The 20,798-nt window shown below is 44.0% G+C and overlaps 1 protein-coding gene across 1 annotated transcript in view; it reads right to left on the bottom strand.

Moving 5' to 3' along the window:
* Positions 1-20,798, bottom strand: part of sntg1 (syntrophin, gamma 1) — a 599,108-nt gene that overhangs the window by 16,979 nt on the left and 561,331 nt on the right. Inside the window, exons 14-15 of the mRNA XM_068032645.1 lie at positions 18,103-18,174; positions 15,507-15,659 (exon numbers count right to left, since the gene is read on the bottom strand). Coding sequence (XP_067888746.1) covers positions 15,507-15,659; positions 18,103-18,174 — 225 coding nt within the window. The remainder of the gene's footprint in view (positions 1-15,506; positions 15,660-18,102; positions 18,175-20,798) is intronic.

Genomic DNA, 20,798 nt, shown 5'->3' with positions numbered 1-20,798 from the left:
AACTGCAGCCTGCCCAACCACAGCAGCCCAAGGAGGAAGAGAGAGAGCAACAGCACAGCACTGATGAAAAGACCCTGTCACTTGATTTGACACTCACAGCCACCAGCTCAGATACTGGCACTGGTACCTTGGAGGCTCGTATAGAGTTGGGATCAGCATGTGATAAATCATGCGGGCATGAGTGGGCTGCAGCAGGCCAGAGTTAAAGGATGGTTCATTTGCCAGCTCATCAGAGGGACGGCATACAGGACAGCATTGATGGACATGTACATTGAGATGCTGGGTGCATTGCCACTGTCAAGGAGCATGAGGAGACTGGCTCCAAATTTACAGAGGGGTTGGCACAGAACTATCCCTCTTTTCAGCCTCTGCTCATCTTTCTATTGTGCTGCAGACCCAGAGACACTGCCACTGCTGCCCCCACACTTGTTGCAACCTTTGTGTGGACAGGTCACCTACTCTTCTGCTTCCCTCCAGCAATGCTATGCTAGGCAATTTTGCATCCTATAGCCCTTATCTATTTATGTAACCAAATCACAGTGACAGTAATATGTAAGCTGAGAACAAGTAAAGAATTACAAATGTAAAAAAAAACTGCAAATGCTGGAAATTTAAACTGAGGAAATTCTGAAGACGGGGCTACATCCAAAGCACCAACCTATCTTTTAGCTTTTCACATGCTGATTGACTGCCATGAGAAATTTTATTTTTATTATATCTGTAAATGTAGGTTAAATCAAGGATTCTAAATTTGAATCAGAATGACCCTTTCGCAATTTAAACAAATAAACTGGAAACGAAATGGAGAACTCGTTAATTTGATAGCAAAAATAACTTAATCAGTTACTGTGGCTGCTATTCATACTTCACAATCACTAAAAACATTTGAGCCACAAGAAAAGATTACTTCTTCAATCTAATCTTATCAGAGTGCCATTTGGATTTAGGTAAACCTTTCTGCTCTAGGGTGATTTACAATCTATTAGAAAGCATATAAAAGTATCAAATCATAAGGCAAGATTTCAAATCATCAGTGAGGGCAGGAATGAGAGCAGTCAGTCGCTCAAACCTGCCCCTTGGGTAGGAATGCCAGTTTCCCAATGCAAAACTGGCATGCTCAGATTTTGAATGGCGCTGACAGGAGCTGGAAAAGGTAACCTGCCTACTCAGTGTAATTGACCAATTAAGCATATCAATGAGCTTGGTGGCAGCTTGTTTAAGATCCAGACTTGGATTTTGGGTCTAAGGAGCGGGTTCGACAAGTTTCATAACCATGACATGGAGGAGGAGGTAGTGACATAGCAGGGAGCAATGTGTAATAGCAGGACACAGGCAAGTGGCAGCATTGAAGGAGGAAGGCTGAGAGCTGGCCCTCATTCACAGGCAAACAGTTGTGTTCAAAGATAAGAAATAGCCTGCATATATCTGCACTCTTGACAAGGGCTTTTTAGGGGGGCCGGGAGGGGGCCGGGTAGTGGGGGGAATAGTGGGTGGGATGTTCATGCAGTTTCCACAGTCCAATACTAATGAAGGAAAGGCATAAGAGGAAATGAGATCAGTTTCTCTGAGCTCGGTCTGACCAGCGGTGAGGAGCAGCATCTGCCCCAGGGGAGCAGGGGTGAGGAAGGAGGGGCAGGAAGGCTCCAGAGTCTGAAGCTAACACAAATTTCAGCATCTCACTCCATCGGCCTGCCAACTCTCACTTCCCATTCTCCTGCATTTCACCAACATGAAACGGAAACACACATCAGCCTTAGTGCGACAACTTTCCCAGTGCCTTATTGCTTAACAGTTAACTATTATTTGCATCACAAACACCAAAATGCCATTACCAATATGGTGGCCTCTGCTGACGGCCACTCCTACGAGGTGCTCCCCTCTGGCTGAGAATCAGGTGGAGCCAGGCTGCTCACTAATGCCTGTCTGGACTGAGATGCCTATGGTGGCGTCCTTGCTGTGGAGGTGCTGGGGTGGGGGCGCCTCCAAAGGCTGCTGCACTGGCAACGCTGCGTGGGCAGCCTCTGTCTCGGTGTGTGACTCCACAGATGCTTTGTCTGTCAAAGGGGCCGTGAGGGAGGATGATGATGATGGAACTCCATGAAGGCTGGTACACTCATCACCATTTCTCACATTCTCAACCCTTTTATAACGCCTTTGATCACTGGAGAGGACCACCATCTAGGGCACAACTGGCATCCACTGCATGCTTCTCTGTGTCATGTGCGCCACTGACCACTTACCACTGCTGAGTCTGGCATGCATCCTGTGCATGTCAGTGTGCTGTTCCTGCACTCTGAGCAATGCTGCTCTTGGCTTTCCAAAAGTTTGGCCATTTTCTCAAAGAGTAGCTCAGGCACTGAGTCATTGTAGAGCACATGAGATAAATGGACACTTCCATTCTCATCACATGACTGCAGAGCCTCAGGTAACTCTGACATGCGGGCACACATCTTACACTGGGTGTCCAGGTAAATCCGTCTGTTTACTTACTCCCAAGGCAATATACCGCCACCCTGCTGAGCAGGGCTGCAACTGTCTTCCATCCTCCAAGGGGTACTGGCCACACCCGACTATGCCTCTCCCAAATCCTCCTGCTCTGAAGTGACGTGCGCCACACTCTGTGCCACCTTCCTAATAACACGTGAGGACCCACCGAAGTGAGAATGTCAGTGCTGGTGGAAGGTGCGCTGGTAAGATGTGATGGTGCAGGCTCTGAGGTCTCTTCTTTCTCTAACTCCTTGGTTATCTGCGCATGGACTCCTGCCCCTCTACAGGCTGACTCTGTGAGAGACATTAGAGAAGATAGTGATGGGGATGTGAACAGATGCTTCTGCTGCTTAAAATAATAAGATGACAGCTTATGCATTGACAGCACGTGGCATGGGGAGCACGGCCATACATCCCTTGAACCCAGAGATGTTGAGATCTTTTCACCCTGTCTGCAGGAGACTCCCGCTTCTCCGACCCCAGCATCCCTGTGGCTGGACACACTGGCCACATTAAGGGCTTAATCCTCGAATCTTGTCAGTACAGTGAGCTGGAGCATGACACCGTCCAAGCGTGCTCTCTTGTTCTCTCGAGCATTCAACTCCCTTTTGGCTTGCAAGGAGAAGAACAATGCCGTTTGGACAATGCCTCTTTCCCTCTCCACCTGCAGCTTCTTATTTGCAGACGATATTGCAGTCTGCACTCCAGCCTCCCGACCAGCGGCACTAAGGTTCTGACGTATGCTTGTGAGTCAGCAAGGCACCTGATCACACCCCTTTCTCATGGTAAGGTGAACTCTATGTGCCCTAAGGATGCCCCTCTCTTTTGCACTCTGGTGACTGCTGACTGGGAGGCGTACCATCTGGGTCTCTCTTGGCACTCACCTTGCCAGACATAAGAAGGTCATTGAAACATTTCTTGCACTGCACCCAGAAACCTCCTCACTGTTGCTCTGCTACTGACCTCATGTGCCATCTCCAGTCATGCCCTCTTGGTGAGTCTTGTGGGCCTTCGGTTGCTGCTGGCAGGGAAGAGAATGTTCCTACATGCAGTCACCACCTCCAACAGCACCTGCAGCGAGTCATCAGCAAAACAGGGGTCTGCCCTGGCACAAGTGCCCTCCATCCACACTGCCCTCTGCTCAGGTAGTGCTCCATTTTTTGGACAAACAGCAGCCTCAACAATAGTTGCTGCCTGCCCTTTAAATCAGGCCCACTGCTGCCTCAATTCCGCCTCCTTCCCATGTCCGCCGTCACTAATTGGGCAGCAAACTCAACTCTAGGACAATTAAGCTCTTGCTGATTAAAAATTATGATGCGTGCATAATTCCACGTTGGTGCAGGTTCAGGACTCAGAAGTCATTGCGACAATGGGGTTCCAACCCATGATTTGAAATCCCACCAATTGAATCTTACAGAACAGAAGGAGGCCATTCAGCCCATCGTGCCTGAGCCAGTTCTTTAGAACAGCGATTCAATTGGTCCCATATCCCTGCTCATTCCCCTTCCCCTTCAATTTTTTTTCTTTTTCAAATATATATTCAATTCCCTTTTGAAAGTTAACTTTCTCCAATATTATTCCTAGGTTAATAATAGCTTGTGGTAACCTAGTGGTTATGGTAGCAGACTAGTAGCTTAGTTGTCAGATGTTCAAATCCTGCCATAACAAATTATGGAATTGTGTTCAAAATATGAAATGATCTCAACATCAAGGTTTGCACGATAATGGTCCCCATGCAGTGAACTATTAATACCTAAGCTATGTCATTGTTTTTAGCAATGTGAGCATCTGTTGACTGTCCCAATCTCTCTTAACCATCATCACTTATGTCTTCCACATGGCCAGCTGCACAGGGGCAGGAGGCCACGCAATAGCAACAAGTTCATGAGGTGTCAGAGGAGGATGACATCTTGAAGCCTGAAATGTCACATCTTTCCTGTGCACCGTCCACCAGCACAGATACTCCCACCTCAGTGGGTCCTTGCACGTTATGAGAGAAGATGGCAGAAGAGGATGTGTACTATCCATCAGAGATGAAAGATTCAGGGGAGGCAGAGTCGACTGTGGCCAGTCTCCCTCGAAGGATGGAAGACAGGCAGAGTCTTGCTCCGCAAGGCAGAGATGCAGAGCCTAGGGAAACATGAAACAGATGGCTCTACCTGTACACCCAGTGTGAGATGTGTGCCCACATGTCAGATTTACCTGAGGCACTGTGGAGTCAATGCATGAAAATGGAGGAATCCATTCATCTCGTGTGCTCCACAGTGCCTCAGTACTTTGAGCACATGAGCTGCTACTTTGAGAGAGTGGCCAGCCTCAAGGAGAGCCATATGTGGCAGCACTGAGTGCGTACAGGAAGAGTGAACTGAATTCATGCTGCAGTCTGTAGCATTGACCAGTCAGTGGTGCAATTAGCGAAATAAGGCATGGAGTGGATTCTAGCCGCACCCCAGCTGGTGGTATAATTTTATTTATTATTCGTTCGGGGGATGTGAACGTCGCTGGCTAGGCCAGCATTTATTGCCCATCCCTAATTACCCTTGAGAAGGTGGTGGTGAGCTGCCTTCTTGAACTGCTGCAGTCCATATGCTGTCAGTACACCCACAGGGGGATGGGAACCTGAGGGGTAGCTCAAATTGGAAGGAAGTAAAGCTTCAGGAGGTAAACCTACAGGAGGTAGAAAAGTAGCAAGTGACATTAGAAGGCAGGCGAAACAAAGGTGAGCATCAACTAGGCTTAGAAGGCAGAATGTCAAGAAGACAACGTTAAGGGCACTCTGCCTGAATGCATGCAGCATTCGCAATAAGGTAGATGACATAAAGGCTCAAATAGAGGTAAATGGGTATGATCTAATTGCCATAACAGAAACATGGCTACAGGGTGACCAAGACTAGGAACTGAATATTCAAGGATATTCAACATTTAGGAAGGCAAAAAGTAAAAGGAGGTGGTGTTGCACTGATAATAAAGGGTGGGATCAGTACATTAGTAAGGGAGGATCTCAGATCAGAAGAACAAAATGTGGAATCTGTTTGGGTGGAGCTAAGAAATAGCAAGGGTCAGCAAACATTGGTAGGAGTTGTTTATCGGCCACCAAACAGTAGTGGTAGTGTGGGGCATGGCATTAATCAGGAGAGAAGCACATAGCATGGGAAATGCAGTAATCATGGGTGACCTCAATCTATGTATAGACTGGGTAAACCTAATGAGCACTAATGCTGTGGAGGATGAGTTTCTAGAGTGTGTTAGGGATGGTTTTCTAGAGCAATATGTTGAGGAATCGACTGGAGAACAGGCTATTTTAGATCTAGTATTATGTAATGAGAAAGGACTAATTAATAATCTCATTGTAAAGAGACCTTAAGGGATGAGTGACCATAATATGACAGAATTTTACATTATGATTGAAAGTGAGGTAGTTCAATCTGAAGCCAAGGTGTTAAATTTGAACAAAGGAAATTATGAAGGTATGAGGGGAAAATTGGCTGAGGTGAATTGGGAAAATACATTAAAAGGTATGGCAGTGCATAGGCAATGGATAGTCTTTAAAGAAATCTTACATAGTTTACAGCAACTATACATTCCTTCAAGGCACAAAACCCCCCAAAAGTAAAGGCAGTCAACCGTGCATAACAAAGGAAGTTAAGGATTATATAAGATTAAAAGAAAAGGCCTATAAAGTTGCCAGAAATAGTAGTAAACCTGAGTATTGGGAGGATTTTAGAATACAGCAAATGAGGATGAAGAAATTGATAAAGAAAGGGAGAATAGAATATGAATGTAAGCTGGCAAAAAATATAAAAACGGACTGTAAAAGCTTCTATAGCTAAGTAAAAAGGAAATGGTTGGCTAAGACAAATGTGAGTCCATTACAGGCAGAATCAGAAGAATTTATACTGGAGAATAGAGAAATGGCAGAGATGCTAAATGATTACTTTGTGTCTGTCTTCACTTAAGAATATACAATAAATCTCCCAGAATTAGAGATCCAAGGGATTAGGGGGAATGAGGAATTGAAGGAAATTAGTATTAATAAGAAAGTTGTATAGGAGAAATTAATGGGACTGAAGATTGATAAGTCCCCAGGACCTGATATTCTACATCCCAGAGTGAAAGAGGTAGCCATGGAGGTAGTAGATGCATTGTTGATCAGCTTCCAAAATTCTATAGATTCTAGAGTGGTTCCTGCAGATTGGAAGGTCACAAATGTCACCCTACTATTTAAGAAGGGAGGGAGAGAGAAAACAGGGAACTACAGACCTGTTAGCCTTACATCAGTCATTGGGAAAATGCTAGAATCTATTCTAAAGGATGTGATAAATGGACACTGCGATAATAATGATCTGATTGGGCATAATCAACATGGATTTATGAATGGGAAATCATGTCTGATGAACCTGTTGGAGTTTTTTAAGGATGTTACGAACAGAATTGATAGTATACTTGGATTTTCAGAAGGCTTTTGATAAAGTCCCCCACAGGAGGTTGTTTAGCAAAATTAAAGCACATGGGAAAGGAGGTAATATACTGGCATAAATTAAGGATTGGTTAATAGGCAGAAAGCAGAGAGAAGGAATAAACGGGTCATTCTCGCGTTGGCAGGCTGTGCATGTGGGGTACCATAGGGATCAGTGCTCGGACCCCAGCTGTTCACAATATTATATCAATGATTTGGATGTGGAGACCAAATGTAGTATTTCCAAGTTCGCGGATGACACAAAACTAGGTGGGAATGTGTGTTGTGGGGAAGCTGCATAGCGGCTCCAAGGGGACTTGGACAGACTGAGTGAGTGGGCAAGAATGTGGCAGATGGAGTATAATGTGGAAAAATATGAGGTTATCCACTTTGGTAGGAGGAATAGATGTGCAGAGTATTTCTTAAATGGTAAGAGATTAGAAAGAGTTGATGTACAAAGGGACCTGTGTGCCCTTGTCAATAAGTCACTGAAAGCTAACATGCAGGTGCAGCAAGCAATTAAGAAGGTTAATGGTATGTTAGCCTTTATCACAAGAGGCTTTGAGTACAGGAGTGGTGAAGTCTTGCTTCAATTGTATAGAACCTTGGTTAGACCGCACCTGGAGTATTGTGTGTAGTTTTGGTCCCCTGACCCTAGGAAGGATATTATTGCCATAGAGGGAGTGCAACAAAGGTTCACCAGACTTGTTCCCAGGATGGCGGGACTGTCCTATGAAGAGAGATTGGGGAAACTGGGCCTGTATTCTCTAGAGTTTCGAAGAATGAGAGGTGATGTCATTGAAACCTACAAAATACTTAAAGGGATAGACAGGGTAGATGCAGGTAAGATGTTCCCTCTGGTTGGGGAGTCCAGAACCATGGGACACAATTTCAAAATAAGGGGGAAGCCACTTAGGACAGAGATGAGAAGAAATTTCTTTACTCCGAGGGTTGTGAATCTTTGGAATTCTCTACCCAAGAGGGGTGTGGAAGCTGAGTCATTGAGTATGTTTAAAGCAGAGATTGACAGATTTCTAAATACAAATGACATAAGGGGATATGAGGATAGTGTAGGAAAAAGGCATTGAATTGGAAGATCAGCCATGATCATATTGAATGCTGGGGCTGGCTCGATGGGCTGAATGGCCTACTCCTGCTCCTGTGTTCCTATGTTCTTCGTGCTGTTTGGAAGAGAGCTCCAAGATTTTGACCCAGTGACAGTGAATGAATGGCAATATATTTCCAAGTCAGGATGGTCTGTGGCTTGCAGGGGAACTTTAGGTAATGGTGTTCCCATGCTTCTGCCACCCATGTACTTCTAGGTGGTAAAGGTTGTGGGTTTGGAAGGTGCTTTGGTGAATTGCTGCAGTGCATTTTGTATATGCTACACACTGCTGCCACTGTGTGTCAGTGGTGGAGGGAGTGAATGTTGAAGGTGGTGGATGGGGTGCCAATCAAGCAGGCTGCTTTGTCCTGGATGGTGTCAAGCTTCTTGAATGTTATAGGAGCTGCACCCATCCAGGCAAGTGGAGAGTATTCCATCACAATCCTGACTTGTGCCTTGTAGATGGTGGACAGGCATTGGTGAAGCAGGAGGTGAGTTACTTGCTACAGAATTCCCAGCCTCTGACCTGCTCTTGTAGCCACAGCATTCATGTGGCTGGTTTAGTTTAGTTTCTGGTCAATGATTTTAATATTGAGGGATTCAACAATGGTAATGCCATCGAACGTCGAGGGGAGATGGTTAGGTTCTCTCTTGTTTGAGATGGCCATTGCCTGGCACTAGTGTGATGCGATTGTTACTTGCCACTTATCAGTCCAAGCCTGGATGTTGGCCAGGTTTTGCTGCATCTGGACATGGACTGCTTCATTATCTGAGGAGTCAGGAATGGTGCTGAACATTGTGAAAACATCAGCAATTCTGACCATATGATGGAGGAAGGTCATTGATGAAGCAGCTGAAGATGGTTGGGACTAGGACGCTACCCTGAGGGACGCCTGCAGTGATGTCCTGGGTCTGAGATGATTGATCTCCAACAACCACAACTATCTTCCTCTGTGCTAGGTATGACTCCAAACAGTGGAGAGATTTCTCCCTGATTCCCATTGACTCCAGTTTTGCTAGGGCTCCTTGATGCCATACTTGGTCAATTGCTGTCGTAATGTCAAGGGCAGTCACTCTCAACTCACCTCTTGGTCCATAGTTGGACCAAGGCTGTAATGAGGTTTGGAGCTGAGTGGTCCTGGTGGAACCCAAACTGAGTAGGTTATTGCTGAACAAGTGCAGCTTGATAGCACTGTCAACAACCCCTTCCATCACATTGCTGATGATCGAGAGTAAACTGATAGGACGGTAATTGGCCTGGTTGGATTTGTCCTGCTTTTTGTGCACAGGACATACCTGGGCAATTTTCCACACTGTCAGGTAGATGCCAGTGTTGTAGCTGTATTGGAACAGCTTGGCTAGGGGCACAGCTAATTAGAGTCATAGAGAGATACAGCACTGAAACAGGCCCACCGAGACTGTGCCAACCAACAACCACCCATTTATTCTAATCCTACATGAATCCCATATTCCCTACCACATCCCCACCTTCCCTCAATTCTCCTACCATCTACCTACACTAGGGGCAATTTACCATGGCTAATTTACCTATAAACCTGCAAGTCTTTGGCTGTGGGAGGAAACCAGAGCACCCGGCAGAAACCCACACATTCACAGGGAGAACTTGCAAACTCCACACAGGCAGTACCCAGAACTGAACCCAGGTCGCTGGAGCTGTGAGGCTGTGGTGCTAACCACTGCACCACTGTGCCACCCTAATTCTAGAGTATAAGTCTTTGGTACTATTGCCGGAATGTTGGCAGGGCCCATAGCCTTTTCAGTATCCAGTGCCTTCAGCCTTTTCTCAATATCACGTAGAGTGAATCGGATTGGTTGAAGACTGGCATATGTGATGCTGGAGACCTCAGGAGGAGGCCAGGATAGATCATCCAGTCAGCACTTCTGGCGAAGATGGATGCAAGTGCGTCAACTTTATCTTTTGCACAGATGTGCTGGGCTTCCCCATCATTGAGGATGGAGATACTTGTGGAGCCTCCTCCTCCTGTCAGTTGTTTAATTGTCCACCACCATTCATGGCTGAATGTGGCAGGTCTGCAGACCTTCGATCTGATCCATTGGTTGTGGGATCACTTAGCCCTGTCTATCTCATGCTGCTTCCACTGTTTGGCATGCAAGTAGTCCTGGGTTGTAGCTTCACCAGGCTGACACTTTATTTTTAGGAATGCCTGGTGCTGCTCCTGGCATGCCTTCCTGCACTCTTCATTGAACCAGGGTTGTTACCCTGGCTTGATAGTAATGGTTGAGTGGGGATATGCTGGGCTATGACGTGACAGATTGTGGTTGAATACAATGCTGCTGCTGCTGTTGGCCCACAGTGCCTCATGGATGCCCAATTTTGAGTTGCTGCATCTGTTCGAAATCTATCCCATTTAGCACAGTGGTAGTGCCACACAACACGATGGAGGATACCCTCAGTATGAAGACAGGACTTTGTTTCCACAAGGACTGTGTGGCGGTCCCTCCTACCAATACCATCATGGACAGATGCATCTGTGACAGGTAGATTGGTGAGGATGAGGTCACGTAGGTTTTTCCCTCTTGTTGATTCCCTCATCACCTGCCGCAGGCCCAGTCTTGCAGTTATGTTCTTTAGGACTTAGTCAGCTCAGTCAGTAGTTGTTCTAGGGAGCCACGCTTGGTGATGAACATTGAAGTCCCCCACCCAGAATACATTTTGTGCCCTTCCTACCCTCAGTGCTTCTTCCATTTGGTGTTCAACATGGAGAAGCACTGATTCATTGGCCAAAGGATGGTGATATGTGATAATCAGCAAGAGGTCTCCTTGCCCATGTTTGATCTGATGCCATGAGACATCATGGGGTCTTGAGTCGATGTTAAGGACTCCGAGGGCAACCCCCAACTGTATATCACTGTGCTGCCATCTCTGCTGGGTCTGTCCTGCCGGTGGGACAGGACATACCCGGGGATGGTGATGGGGGTGTCAGAGACGTTGTCTGCAAGGTATGATACCAGGAGCATGACTTTGTCAAGCTGTTGCTTGACTAGTTTCTGGGACAGCTGTCCTAATTTTGGCACAAGTCCCCAGATGTTAGTGAGGAGGACTTTTCAGGATTGACAGGGCTGGATTTGCCACTGCCGTTTCTGGTGCCTAGGTCAATACCAGGTGGTCTGTCCTGTTTCATTCCTTTTCTTAGACTTTGTAGTGGTTTGATACAACTGAGTGGCCTGCTAGGCCATTTCAGAGGGCATTTAAGAGTCAACCACATTACTGTGGGACTGGAATCACATGTAGGCCAGACTAGGTAAGGATGGCAGATTTCCTTCCTTAGAGAACATTAGTGAAGCAGATGGGTTTTTACAACAATCGACTATGGTTTCATGGTCACCATTAGACTAGCTTTTAATTCCAGATTGATTAATTGAATTCAAATTTCACCCTCTGCCATGGTGGTTCGATCCCATGTCTTCAGAGCATTAGCCTGGGGCTCTGGGTGACTATTCTAGTGACATTACCACTGCGCCACCGCCTTCACTCCAGTGAACAAGGGCACCATAAAAAGACTGAGGTGGGAACAGATGATGATGTGGTTCACTTGGGTATTTCGGATGTAAAGTAGTGAAATGTTAAGCAATAGATCACTGGGGAAGTAGTTGTACTAAGGCTGTCTTGTATGTTTCAATTTCTTGTTTGTGAGACACAGGAGAATGGGAAGTGAGGGTTGGCAGATTGATGGAGAAGATTGTGTAAGCTGGAGAGCCTGGAGCCTTCCTGCCCCTCCTTCCTCACTCTTTCATCCTCATTGCCCGGGGGTCTGCCTCTGCTCCAGCAGATGCTGTTCCTCATTGCTGGGCAGAGAAAGTTCAGAGAAGCTTGATCCCATTTCCTCTAATGTCTTTCCTTTGTTGGCAATGGAATATGGCATCTTCCTGAGGGCCATTCCCTTTCATGAACCCTTGAGACCCAATATCAGAACTATCGGACCCTCTTCTCAATCCCCGCCACCATGAAATATACTTGCTAAGAATGCAGAGATGTGAACAATAATTTTTCACACTGAGCACAACTGGTTGCCTGTGAATGAGGGTCTTCTCTGAGCCTTCCGTCTTCAATTCTGCCTCTTGCTTCTATCCCACTGTTACAGCTCACTACCCACCTCCTCCTCCCTGTCACGGTTCTGACAGTTCATCGAACCTGCACCTTAGAAAGAAAATACAAAACTTGCCCTTTAATGATCTTATTTCCATTTTCAGGAAAATATGGGCAGGACATTGAATTCAGCAGGGGTGTATGTCCACTTGTTGCACACCACACCTGATTTTCTTTTCCATTGTGGAAAGGAAAACGGGGCAAAAGTGTATATTAGGTAGCTGTTCTGATGAAAGGTCACAGACCTGAAACGTTGGGCTGAATTTTGTTTAGCTCCCAAAGTCGGGTTCCGTGGCGGGGGTGGGGGGTGGGGTGGGGGGCGGGTAGGTCGGAAGATTGCACCAGCAGCGGCCAACCATGGAGCCCGAAGCCGGGATTGCCGGTTCGATCTCCCTGGCGGTGGTGAAGCTCCATGGCGGGCCCCTGCCGCTTGGCAATGGGACCCAACTTTAAATATTTCAATAAACTCTATGTATACATTTAAATCAAATTCCCCGTGATCTTACCTTCGGTTCCAGATCTTCAGTGTTATGGGCGGCACTCACGAACCTTCACTTTCCCGTCCAGGGAAAGCTAGCACCACCGCAGTGGGGAAGGGGGGATCAGAGCATTTTTAGTGTAGTGGTGGGGGGGGGGGGGTGGTGTCAATGCTGCATTATTAGTGTAGGGTGAAGGGAGGGGAAGGGGCAACCTCCGCACTTTGTGCAGTTGGTGGGGGGAGAGGAGTGACCTCTGCACTTTGCGCAATTGTGGGGAGGAAAGGGGTGACCTCTGCATTTTGTGCAGTTGGGGGAAGAAGGGGTCAACTCTGAAATTTCAGGGTATTGGGGTCGGGGTGGGGGGGGGGTGCAATGGGCCAAACATTTATTTGTAGTGTAGTTAGAGGGGGGTGACATGGTCAAATTATATCTGTCAAAGCAGGCCTGGCAGCCCTTTAAAAATGGTGCTAGCACCTACATAGAAACAGGTGCGCCGTTGACAGCATCGCCAAGGCCGCCCCCACCATGTGACTGGTAGGGGCGACCACTCTGCACATTATAATGAGCCACCATGCAGCCTGCACATATCGTCCCATCCGCCGCTCCTGGTGGCAGCAAAATAAAATCCAGTCCGTTAACCTTGTTTCTCTCTCCACAGATGCTGCCAGACCTGCTGTGAATTTCCAGCAATTACTGTTTTTATTTCAGATTTCCAGCATCTGCAGTATTTTGTTTTTATTTGGCTGATATATATCTCTGTCAAATTTGGAACTTTCGGTGCATATTTTATTTAATGGATACTGATTTTTTGTTTTGCACAATTGTGCTTTTCCTTTACTCTGGACTATGTTAAAAAAAAATATCAGAATGAAACATTTTTTAAAAGCATTATCTTAAAAAGCTTTTTAAAAGTATTCCCTGTTCTTTCCGGCACATCTCATGGAAATAACTTTCAATGTAATCCCTTGAGTCATTTACTGGAACAAGAAAACATTTAAGCAGTGGGAGAACAATAAGAGAACTTTAATATCAACAACAGCCTCGAAATTCGGCAGTAGAATACAAGTGTGGAAATAATTAGAAATATTTAATTCACATAGTGCTGTTTCAAGCAGCTCTATGCAAACTTACATTGATTCCCCAAGGGCAGGCAGTGCCATGGGTCGCTACCTGTGCCGTGTTCCTCATTAATATCATTGAAGCAAAGCTACATGAACAAACTTTACCCTCTTAATGTATTGGTTTGGCATTACCCTAATTGTTACTTTAAAATGTTGTCCAATTATTTTAAATAGGCTGACACCTTTAGTAAAATAGCAAAGGGAGGAATTTCAGACAAATGCATTTAATATTTTCAAATTAAAACTCGATGGGGAATTTTAGGACCCATATGTCTTTAATGCACAAGCAATCCTCCAGTATCCAGCAGCAACAAGATAGCAGATAATCAAAAGAGAAATTGTAACCCCAACTTGGACCAAGATTCGGCAGGATGGGCACTGGAGCTGGTAGCAAACTATCCAGTCCTGTGGAATGTGAGGCCCGAGAGGTTTTCACTCCTGGGACTGAGTTGCATGCTCCAACTCTGCCGCTCACTCAAAGACAGCAAAATAACATCATTGCAGCAGGTGGGAGTTGAAATTTGAAGGGGGGGTGGGGGGGGGGGGGGCGGTTCCCATCAGTCCGGGAAAGGGTGGGGTTGGGTTGGGATTGGGGGGAGAAATATTTGGGTATTTGGGGGAAATATGGGGTGTTAAAATTGACCATTTAATTTCAGGGAAAATGTTAGATTTGGGTAAATGAATTAATTTGAACGTAAAAGTAGTCAAGCCTTATGTTAAGTTTCTTTTTGCCTAATTATTAGTCCCATTCAAGTTGCTGCTGTTTTCTTCAACTATTGTTTGGTTAAGCTCTACTGGAATTTCAATTTAACTGTTGAATCCCTACCACCGCCTCCCCATCCCCCACAACCCCCCAAACACCCACCCCAACCCCCATTCCCATTTAATTGTGTAACATTTGTTCTTTGTTGCAATGCTTTGTTGCCCATTTGACCCTGTGGAGTCATTGGCTTCAAAGGAAATAAAAATTGAGGGAAATAAAACGAGCTGCAGATTCGCTATCACCTGTTTTATACTTTCACCAAAAGAAAAGATCTACCCCTATTTGTTGTAGTCTGATGTTCTTTATCTTTCCATTTTTAGCATTTTATCAAAACACAAACAGAATGATTTCCACTTATTGAGCAGGCACGGATAACTGTGGAGAGCCCGAAAGCAGTTTGTCAGTTGGATAAGATGATGTTGAACCTCTCTCAGTTGGCTGGATGTATATGGGATTCCAGTGATTAAATGTAAGCAAACTTTTTAAAGTAGAATCTGATTTTTAAAAAACACTTGTTGGATCAAAGGTCCTTGTTTGTTCATAAAGATTCTCAGCCCTCACTGTTACCTAGCGCATTTAAATCAAACGAGTTGTGACATCATTACCTGGGAACTTAACACCACAGTAACGTTGGCAACTCTTATGATATTGTTTATGATTTATTCATTGTCGAGTTAATGCCTTGATTCACCAGGAGAAAAGTAAATAAGTGAAATGTTCACAATAAATAGATAATGCAAAATCATTAAATCATGATTGAAATCACCAAGGTTGGCAACACAGCCACAACTATCTGTTCAAAAAAGTAAGTAGAAATTGTTCAGTGTATCTAATATTTTGTGTGTAGGTAAAATTATAGAAATGAACAATGCCAAGACTTAGATACTGACAAATGTAATGAACATATACGGAATGGAACCCAAAGTTTATGTCTATTTATTCCTGATAGCTTAGCTTTGGTAGTACCTGTATTCGTTCCACCTCCAAGAAGGTTGCTGTCTGAAAGGCCTTTTCCCAGAGAATAAGTTCATATTCTAATTCCACACTGAAGATAAGGTCCTCTCCATTTTCTGTCTGAACACTAAAACAGTGTCTTCGCCGGTCCCACAGATCACTGTCCTGATGAAAACCTGAAGTTATATCATCTGACATACATCAATTAATATTTTCACCTAACACACACATTAAGGGAATATATTGTAAATGCAACATTTGAGACACGCAATGTGTTTACGTTTAAGTTACAACCCGAATATTGCAAGAAGTGAATCATTCACAAAGTGTGTTGGCAAATCTTTCTTCTAAATTCACTTCCAAAGGATGATTCAATTTGTCTGAAAAGGTATCCATGCATCAAAAAACTTTGGTGTGTTGCTTGCATATAGCATTGTTGTGATGAAAAATTATGTGTGCCTATTTCTTTTCCCACAGGCTAAATATTAGCTGAAACATTTTTTTAACTCACTATTGTATCATTGAAAATTAGCTTTTTTAATGGAAAGGCCATAATGCCGATCTATACTAATCCCACCTGCCTGCATTAATTCCATATCCCTCTATGCCTTGCTCATTCAAGTACCTGTCTAGATGCCTCTTAAATGGTGCTACTGTTCCTGCCTCCACCACCTCCTCTGGCAGCTCATTCCAGATACCCACTATTCTTTGTGTGAAAAATTTACCTCTTTGATCCCCTTTAAACCTCCTCCCTCTATCATGTCCCCTCTCAGCCTCCTTCGCCTTGCTAAAGTACATGTAGACAACATCCATCGCCCTGCCCTCGTCAATCCTCTTGGTCACCTCCTCGAAAAACTCAATCAAATTCATGAGACATGATTTCCCATGCACAAAGCCATGCTGAGTATCCCTAATCAGACCATGCCTTCCCAAATGCATATAAATCCTGTCTTTCAGAATCCCTTCCAATAACTTTCCCACCACTGATGTAAGGCTCACCAGCCTGTAGTTCCCTGGCTTATCCCTGCTGCCCTTCATAAATAAAGGCACAACATTAGCTATCCTCCAGTCTTCCGGTACCTCACCCGTGGCTAACGATGATACAAAAATCTCTGCCCGGGCCCCAGAAATCTCCTCCCTTGCTTCCCATAGCATCCTAGGATACACCTGGTCAGGCCCTGGTGATATATGTTGAGGAGTGATATTTTCTTGGAAAAAGCATTGGTGAATTAAATTTATAATCCACCTCTGTTTGCAGCACTCATTAGCTATTATGCCTAACATAACATGTTGGTTCTAATTCCCCAACACAACAGTACACCCCATCATTAATCCTACACTATTTTGGTTGTAAATTCCTTATGACCATGAGACTGCAACTTGACTTTGTCTCTCAAACACATTTAGAGTTATGAAGGAAGACACATTTCTACAAATTATTTTGCTACTTTATAATATGGTTAACACAATTGATGTGTTTGGACAAATTTCTAAATTTAAAAGGGAAAAAAAATAACTACAATACACAAAGGAATTCCCAGTTCAGCTGACAAAATTGTTTTAAAGCTACAGCGTACCTTCTTTCAGAGCATTCCAGTACAGCACAAAAACAAAGCCAAAAAGTGGGCGGCACAGTGGTGCAGTGGTTAGCACCGCAGCCTCACAGCTCCAGCAACACGGGTTCGATTCTGGGTGCTGCCTGTATGGAATTTGCAAGTTCTCCCTGTGACCGCGTGGGTTTCCGCCGGGCGCTCCAGTTTCCTCCCACCGCCAAAGACTTGCTGGTTAATAGGTAAATTGGCCATTGTAAATTGCCCCTAGTATAGGTAGGGGAATTGAGGGAAGGTTGGGATGTGGCAGGAATATGGGATTAATGTAGGATTGGTATAAATGGGTGGTTGATAGTCGGCACAGACTTGGTGGGCCAAAGGGCCTGTTTCAGTGCTGTATCTCTAAATAAACATCAAACTCTGCTTTTCAATTCCTGCTCATGCTTCACCTTTTACAAAACAACATTTTAGTAATAATTCTTTAAAGAATATTGCCTTGAAATTAGATTTTTTTTGAATACTAATGTACAAACACTCAACACATTTGCATGAAATTCTTTCATTTGTTAACTTAACAGAGGCACTAACTCTTTTAAATTAATCACTCAGAAAAATCGAGAGATGTGCTGACTGCTGAGATCAGTTTTCTGATCCACAATTCTATTGAGCAAGGCTCTGTATTCAGGGCTTTGCCTTACAAAATTTAGCTAATATTATGAACACATTTCATTTTTTACCAATACTAAATGTCAGAAGCTATACTTCTAGTTTAAATATCAAAAACATAAACCCTCAACAAAATCAATTAGAATATTGTAAAAATTAATTCAAAACAAAAAAAACAGTAATGAATACATTTCTGAACATGCAAACTTTTTTGAGCCCGTTAAATAAAATGAATAATGTAACATTCCGGGACTTTAAAACACCAGTGACAACTCAAAGGCAATTCATTGAAATTTCATAGATTTATATATGGTTCAAAATAATGTTTGCTGGTAGTTGAAAGAGTACTTCAGTCCAGTCCTGCAAATAGTAAGAAATCTGTTTGCTCATACCTTAAGGATTTTGCACATAATTTCATAGACTGAGTAGCTCCTCACAGCTTTTGTCCAATCCAATGTGGTCACCTGAGAAAAGACATGATCTAGATGTATAATCATTTGGATCATTTAGTTTTAACACATGTGGATAACATGACTGGAACAAAATTAGTGTTTGTGATAATCAATAGAATGCATAATGTTAACTTATTTTCATTTTTTAAAAAAAGGATAACCTTTAGACAGGACTAAGAATTAATTGGTTTATGGACCATGGGTTTTATAATCACAAATAAAATCACCCATTCCTCGTTTGAGAAAATATTTCCCCACTTTATCTCCCCCGTCATCATTTCCTCATCCTGGCTAAGAGTGTGTGGCAGCCTGCACTTTGCTAGGAGCAATTTAATAATGGCCTGGGTTATTTCATCCTTTGGCTTCCCTCCTCTGCTCAGTATCTTTCCTTGACAGGCTATGTGAATAAGTGTGAAGTTATCCACTTTGGTGGAAAAAACAGAAAGGCAGAGTATTTTTTAAATTATGAGAGGTTGGGAAGTGTTGATGTCCAAAGAGACTTGGGTGTCCTTGTTCATGAGTCACTAAAAGCTAGTATGCAGGTGCAGCATGCAATTAAGAAGGCAAATGGTATGTTGGCCTTCATTACAAGGAGATTTGAGTACAGGAGTAAAGATGTATTACTTCAATTGTATAAAGCCTTGGTGAGACCGCAGCTGGAGTATTGTGTACAGTTTTGGTCTCCTTATCTAAGGAAGGATATATCTGCCATAGAGGGAGTGCAGCAGAGGTTCACCAGACCCTGGGAGGGCGGGAATGTGTTATGAGGAGAGATTGCAGAAACTGGGCCTGTATCTCTGGAGTTTTGAAGAATGAGATGTGATCTCATTGAAACTTACAACATTCGTACAGGATGTGACAGGGTAGATGTGGATAGGATGTTTCCTCTGGCTGGTGAGTCTAGAACAAGGGCACAGAGTCTCAGAATAAGGGGCAGGCCATTTAAGACTGAGATGAGGAGGAATTTCTTTACTCAGAGGGTGATGAATCTGTGGAATTCTCTACCCAAGAGGGCGATGGAAGCTCAATCATTGAGCATGTTCAAGACAGAAATCAATAGATTTCTGATTGCTAACGAGATGAAGTGATATAGGAATAGTGGGGAAATATGGCATGGAGGTAGATGATCAGCCACAGTTCGTTTGAATGGCGGAGCAGGTTGGATGGGCCGAATGGCCTATTCCTGCTCCTATTTCTTATGATCCTATGATCCTACCCAAGGTGAAGAATTAGCATATGCAAAACTCACAGACATTAAATCATTTTTTTTTCTTTTAAAGGAATCAAACTCCTAACTTGCCTGGCTAGCCTTTAGTAGGTTTCATACTTAAGTACTGAATGTTAATAACAACAAAGTGCTGATTATTTTCACTCTTTTTATGCTGCTGTCAGTTTATACGCATTTACACATTAGTGTAGGGCAAATTGTATTTAACTAATTTGATTGAGTTTTTTCAATTAAGTAACAGAGGGTTGATGAGGGTCATGTGGTTGATGTGGTATACATGGGGTTCCAAAAGGAATTTAATAAAATGTCACATAACAGGCTTGTCAGCAAAGTTGAAGCCCACAAAATAAGAGGGACAGCGACAGCATGGATATGAGATTGGCTGAGTGACAGAAAACAGTCGTGGTGAAGGGCTGTTTTCGGAATGGAAGAAGGTATATAGTGGGATTCCTCAGGGGTCGGTATTAGGACCACTCCTTTTCTTGATCTATATTAATGATCTAGACTTGGATGTGCAGGGCACAATTTCAAAATTTGCACATGACACAAAACTTGGAAGTCTTGTGAACTGTGAGGAGGATAGTGATAGACTTCAAGAGAACATAGACAGGATGGAGGAATGGGAGGCCAAGTGGCACATGAAATCTAATGCAGAGAAGTGTTAAGTGATACATTTTGGTAGATAGAACAAGGAAAGGCAATATAAAATAAAGGATACTGTGCTAAAGGGGATGTAAAAGCAGAGGGAGCTGGAGTTTATGTGCACAAATCATTGAACGTGGCTGGACAGGTTGAAAAAGAAGTTCAAAGGCATACAGGATCCTGGGCTTTATAAATAGAGGCATACAGTACAAAAGCAAGGAAGTTATGATGAAACTTTATAAAACATTGGTTCAGCCTCAACTGAATGTTTTGTATCCAATTCTGGGCACTGCACTTTAAGAAGAATGTGAAGGCATGGGAGAGTGTGCAGAAAAGATTTATGAGAATGGTTTCAGAGATGAGAGACTTTAGCTATGAGGATAGATCGGTGAAACTGGGGTGATTATAGAGAACAGAAGGTTGAGAGGAGATTTGATAGAGGTGTTCAAAATCATGAGGTTTCTGGACAGTGTAGATAGGGAGAAACTTCACATTGGCAGAAAGATTGACAACTGGAGGACATAAAATTAAGGTGCCTGGCAAAAGAAGCAATGGCGACACGAGGGAAAACTTTTTTGGGCAGCAAGTGGTTGGGATCTGGAATGCACTGCTAAAGAGTGTGATGGAGGTGGGTTCAATCGTGGCTTTCAAAAGGGAATTTAATTTTCTGAAGATAAAAATTTGCAGGGCTATGGGGAAAGGGCAGGGGAGTGGAACTAGCTGTGTAGCTCTTACAGAGAGACAGCATTGACATGAAGGGCTGAAT

The sequence above is a fragment of the Heterodontus francisci genome, chromosome 5 (genome assembly GCF_036365525.1).
Source record: "Heterodontus francisci isolate sHetFra1 chromosome 5, sHetFra1.hap1, whole genome shotgun sequence".
NCBI classification, from domain to species: Eukaryota; Metazoa; Chordata; class Chondrichthyes; order Heterodontiformes; family Heterodontidae; genus Heterodontus; species Heterodontus francisci.
The sequence above is the reverse complement of the archived record's forward strand: the minus strand, read 5'-3'. Positions and strand labels throughout refer to the sequence as shown.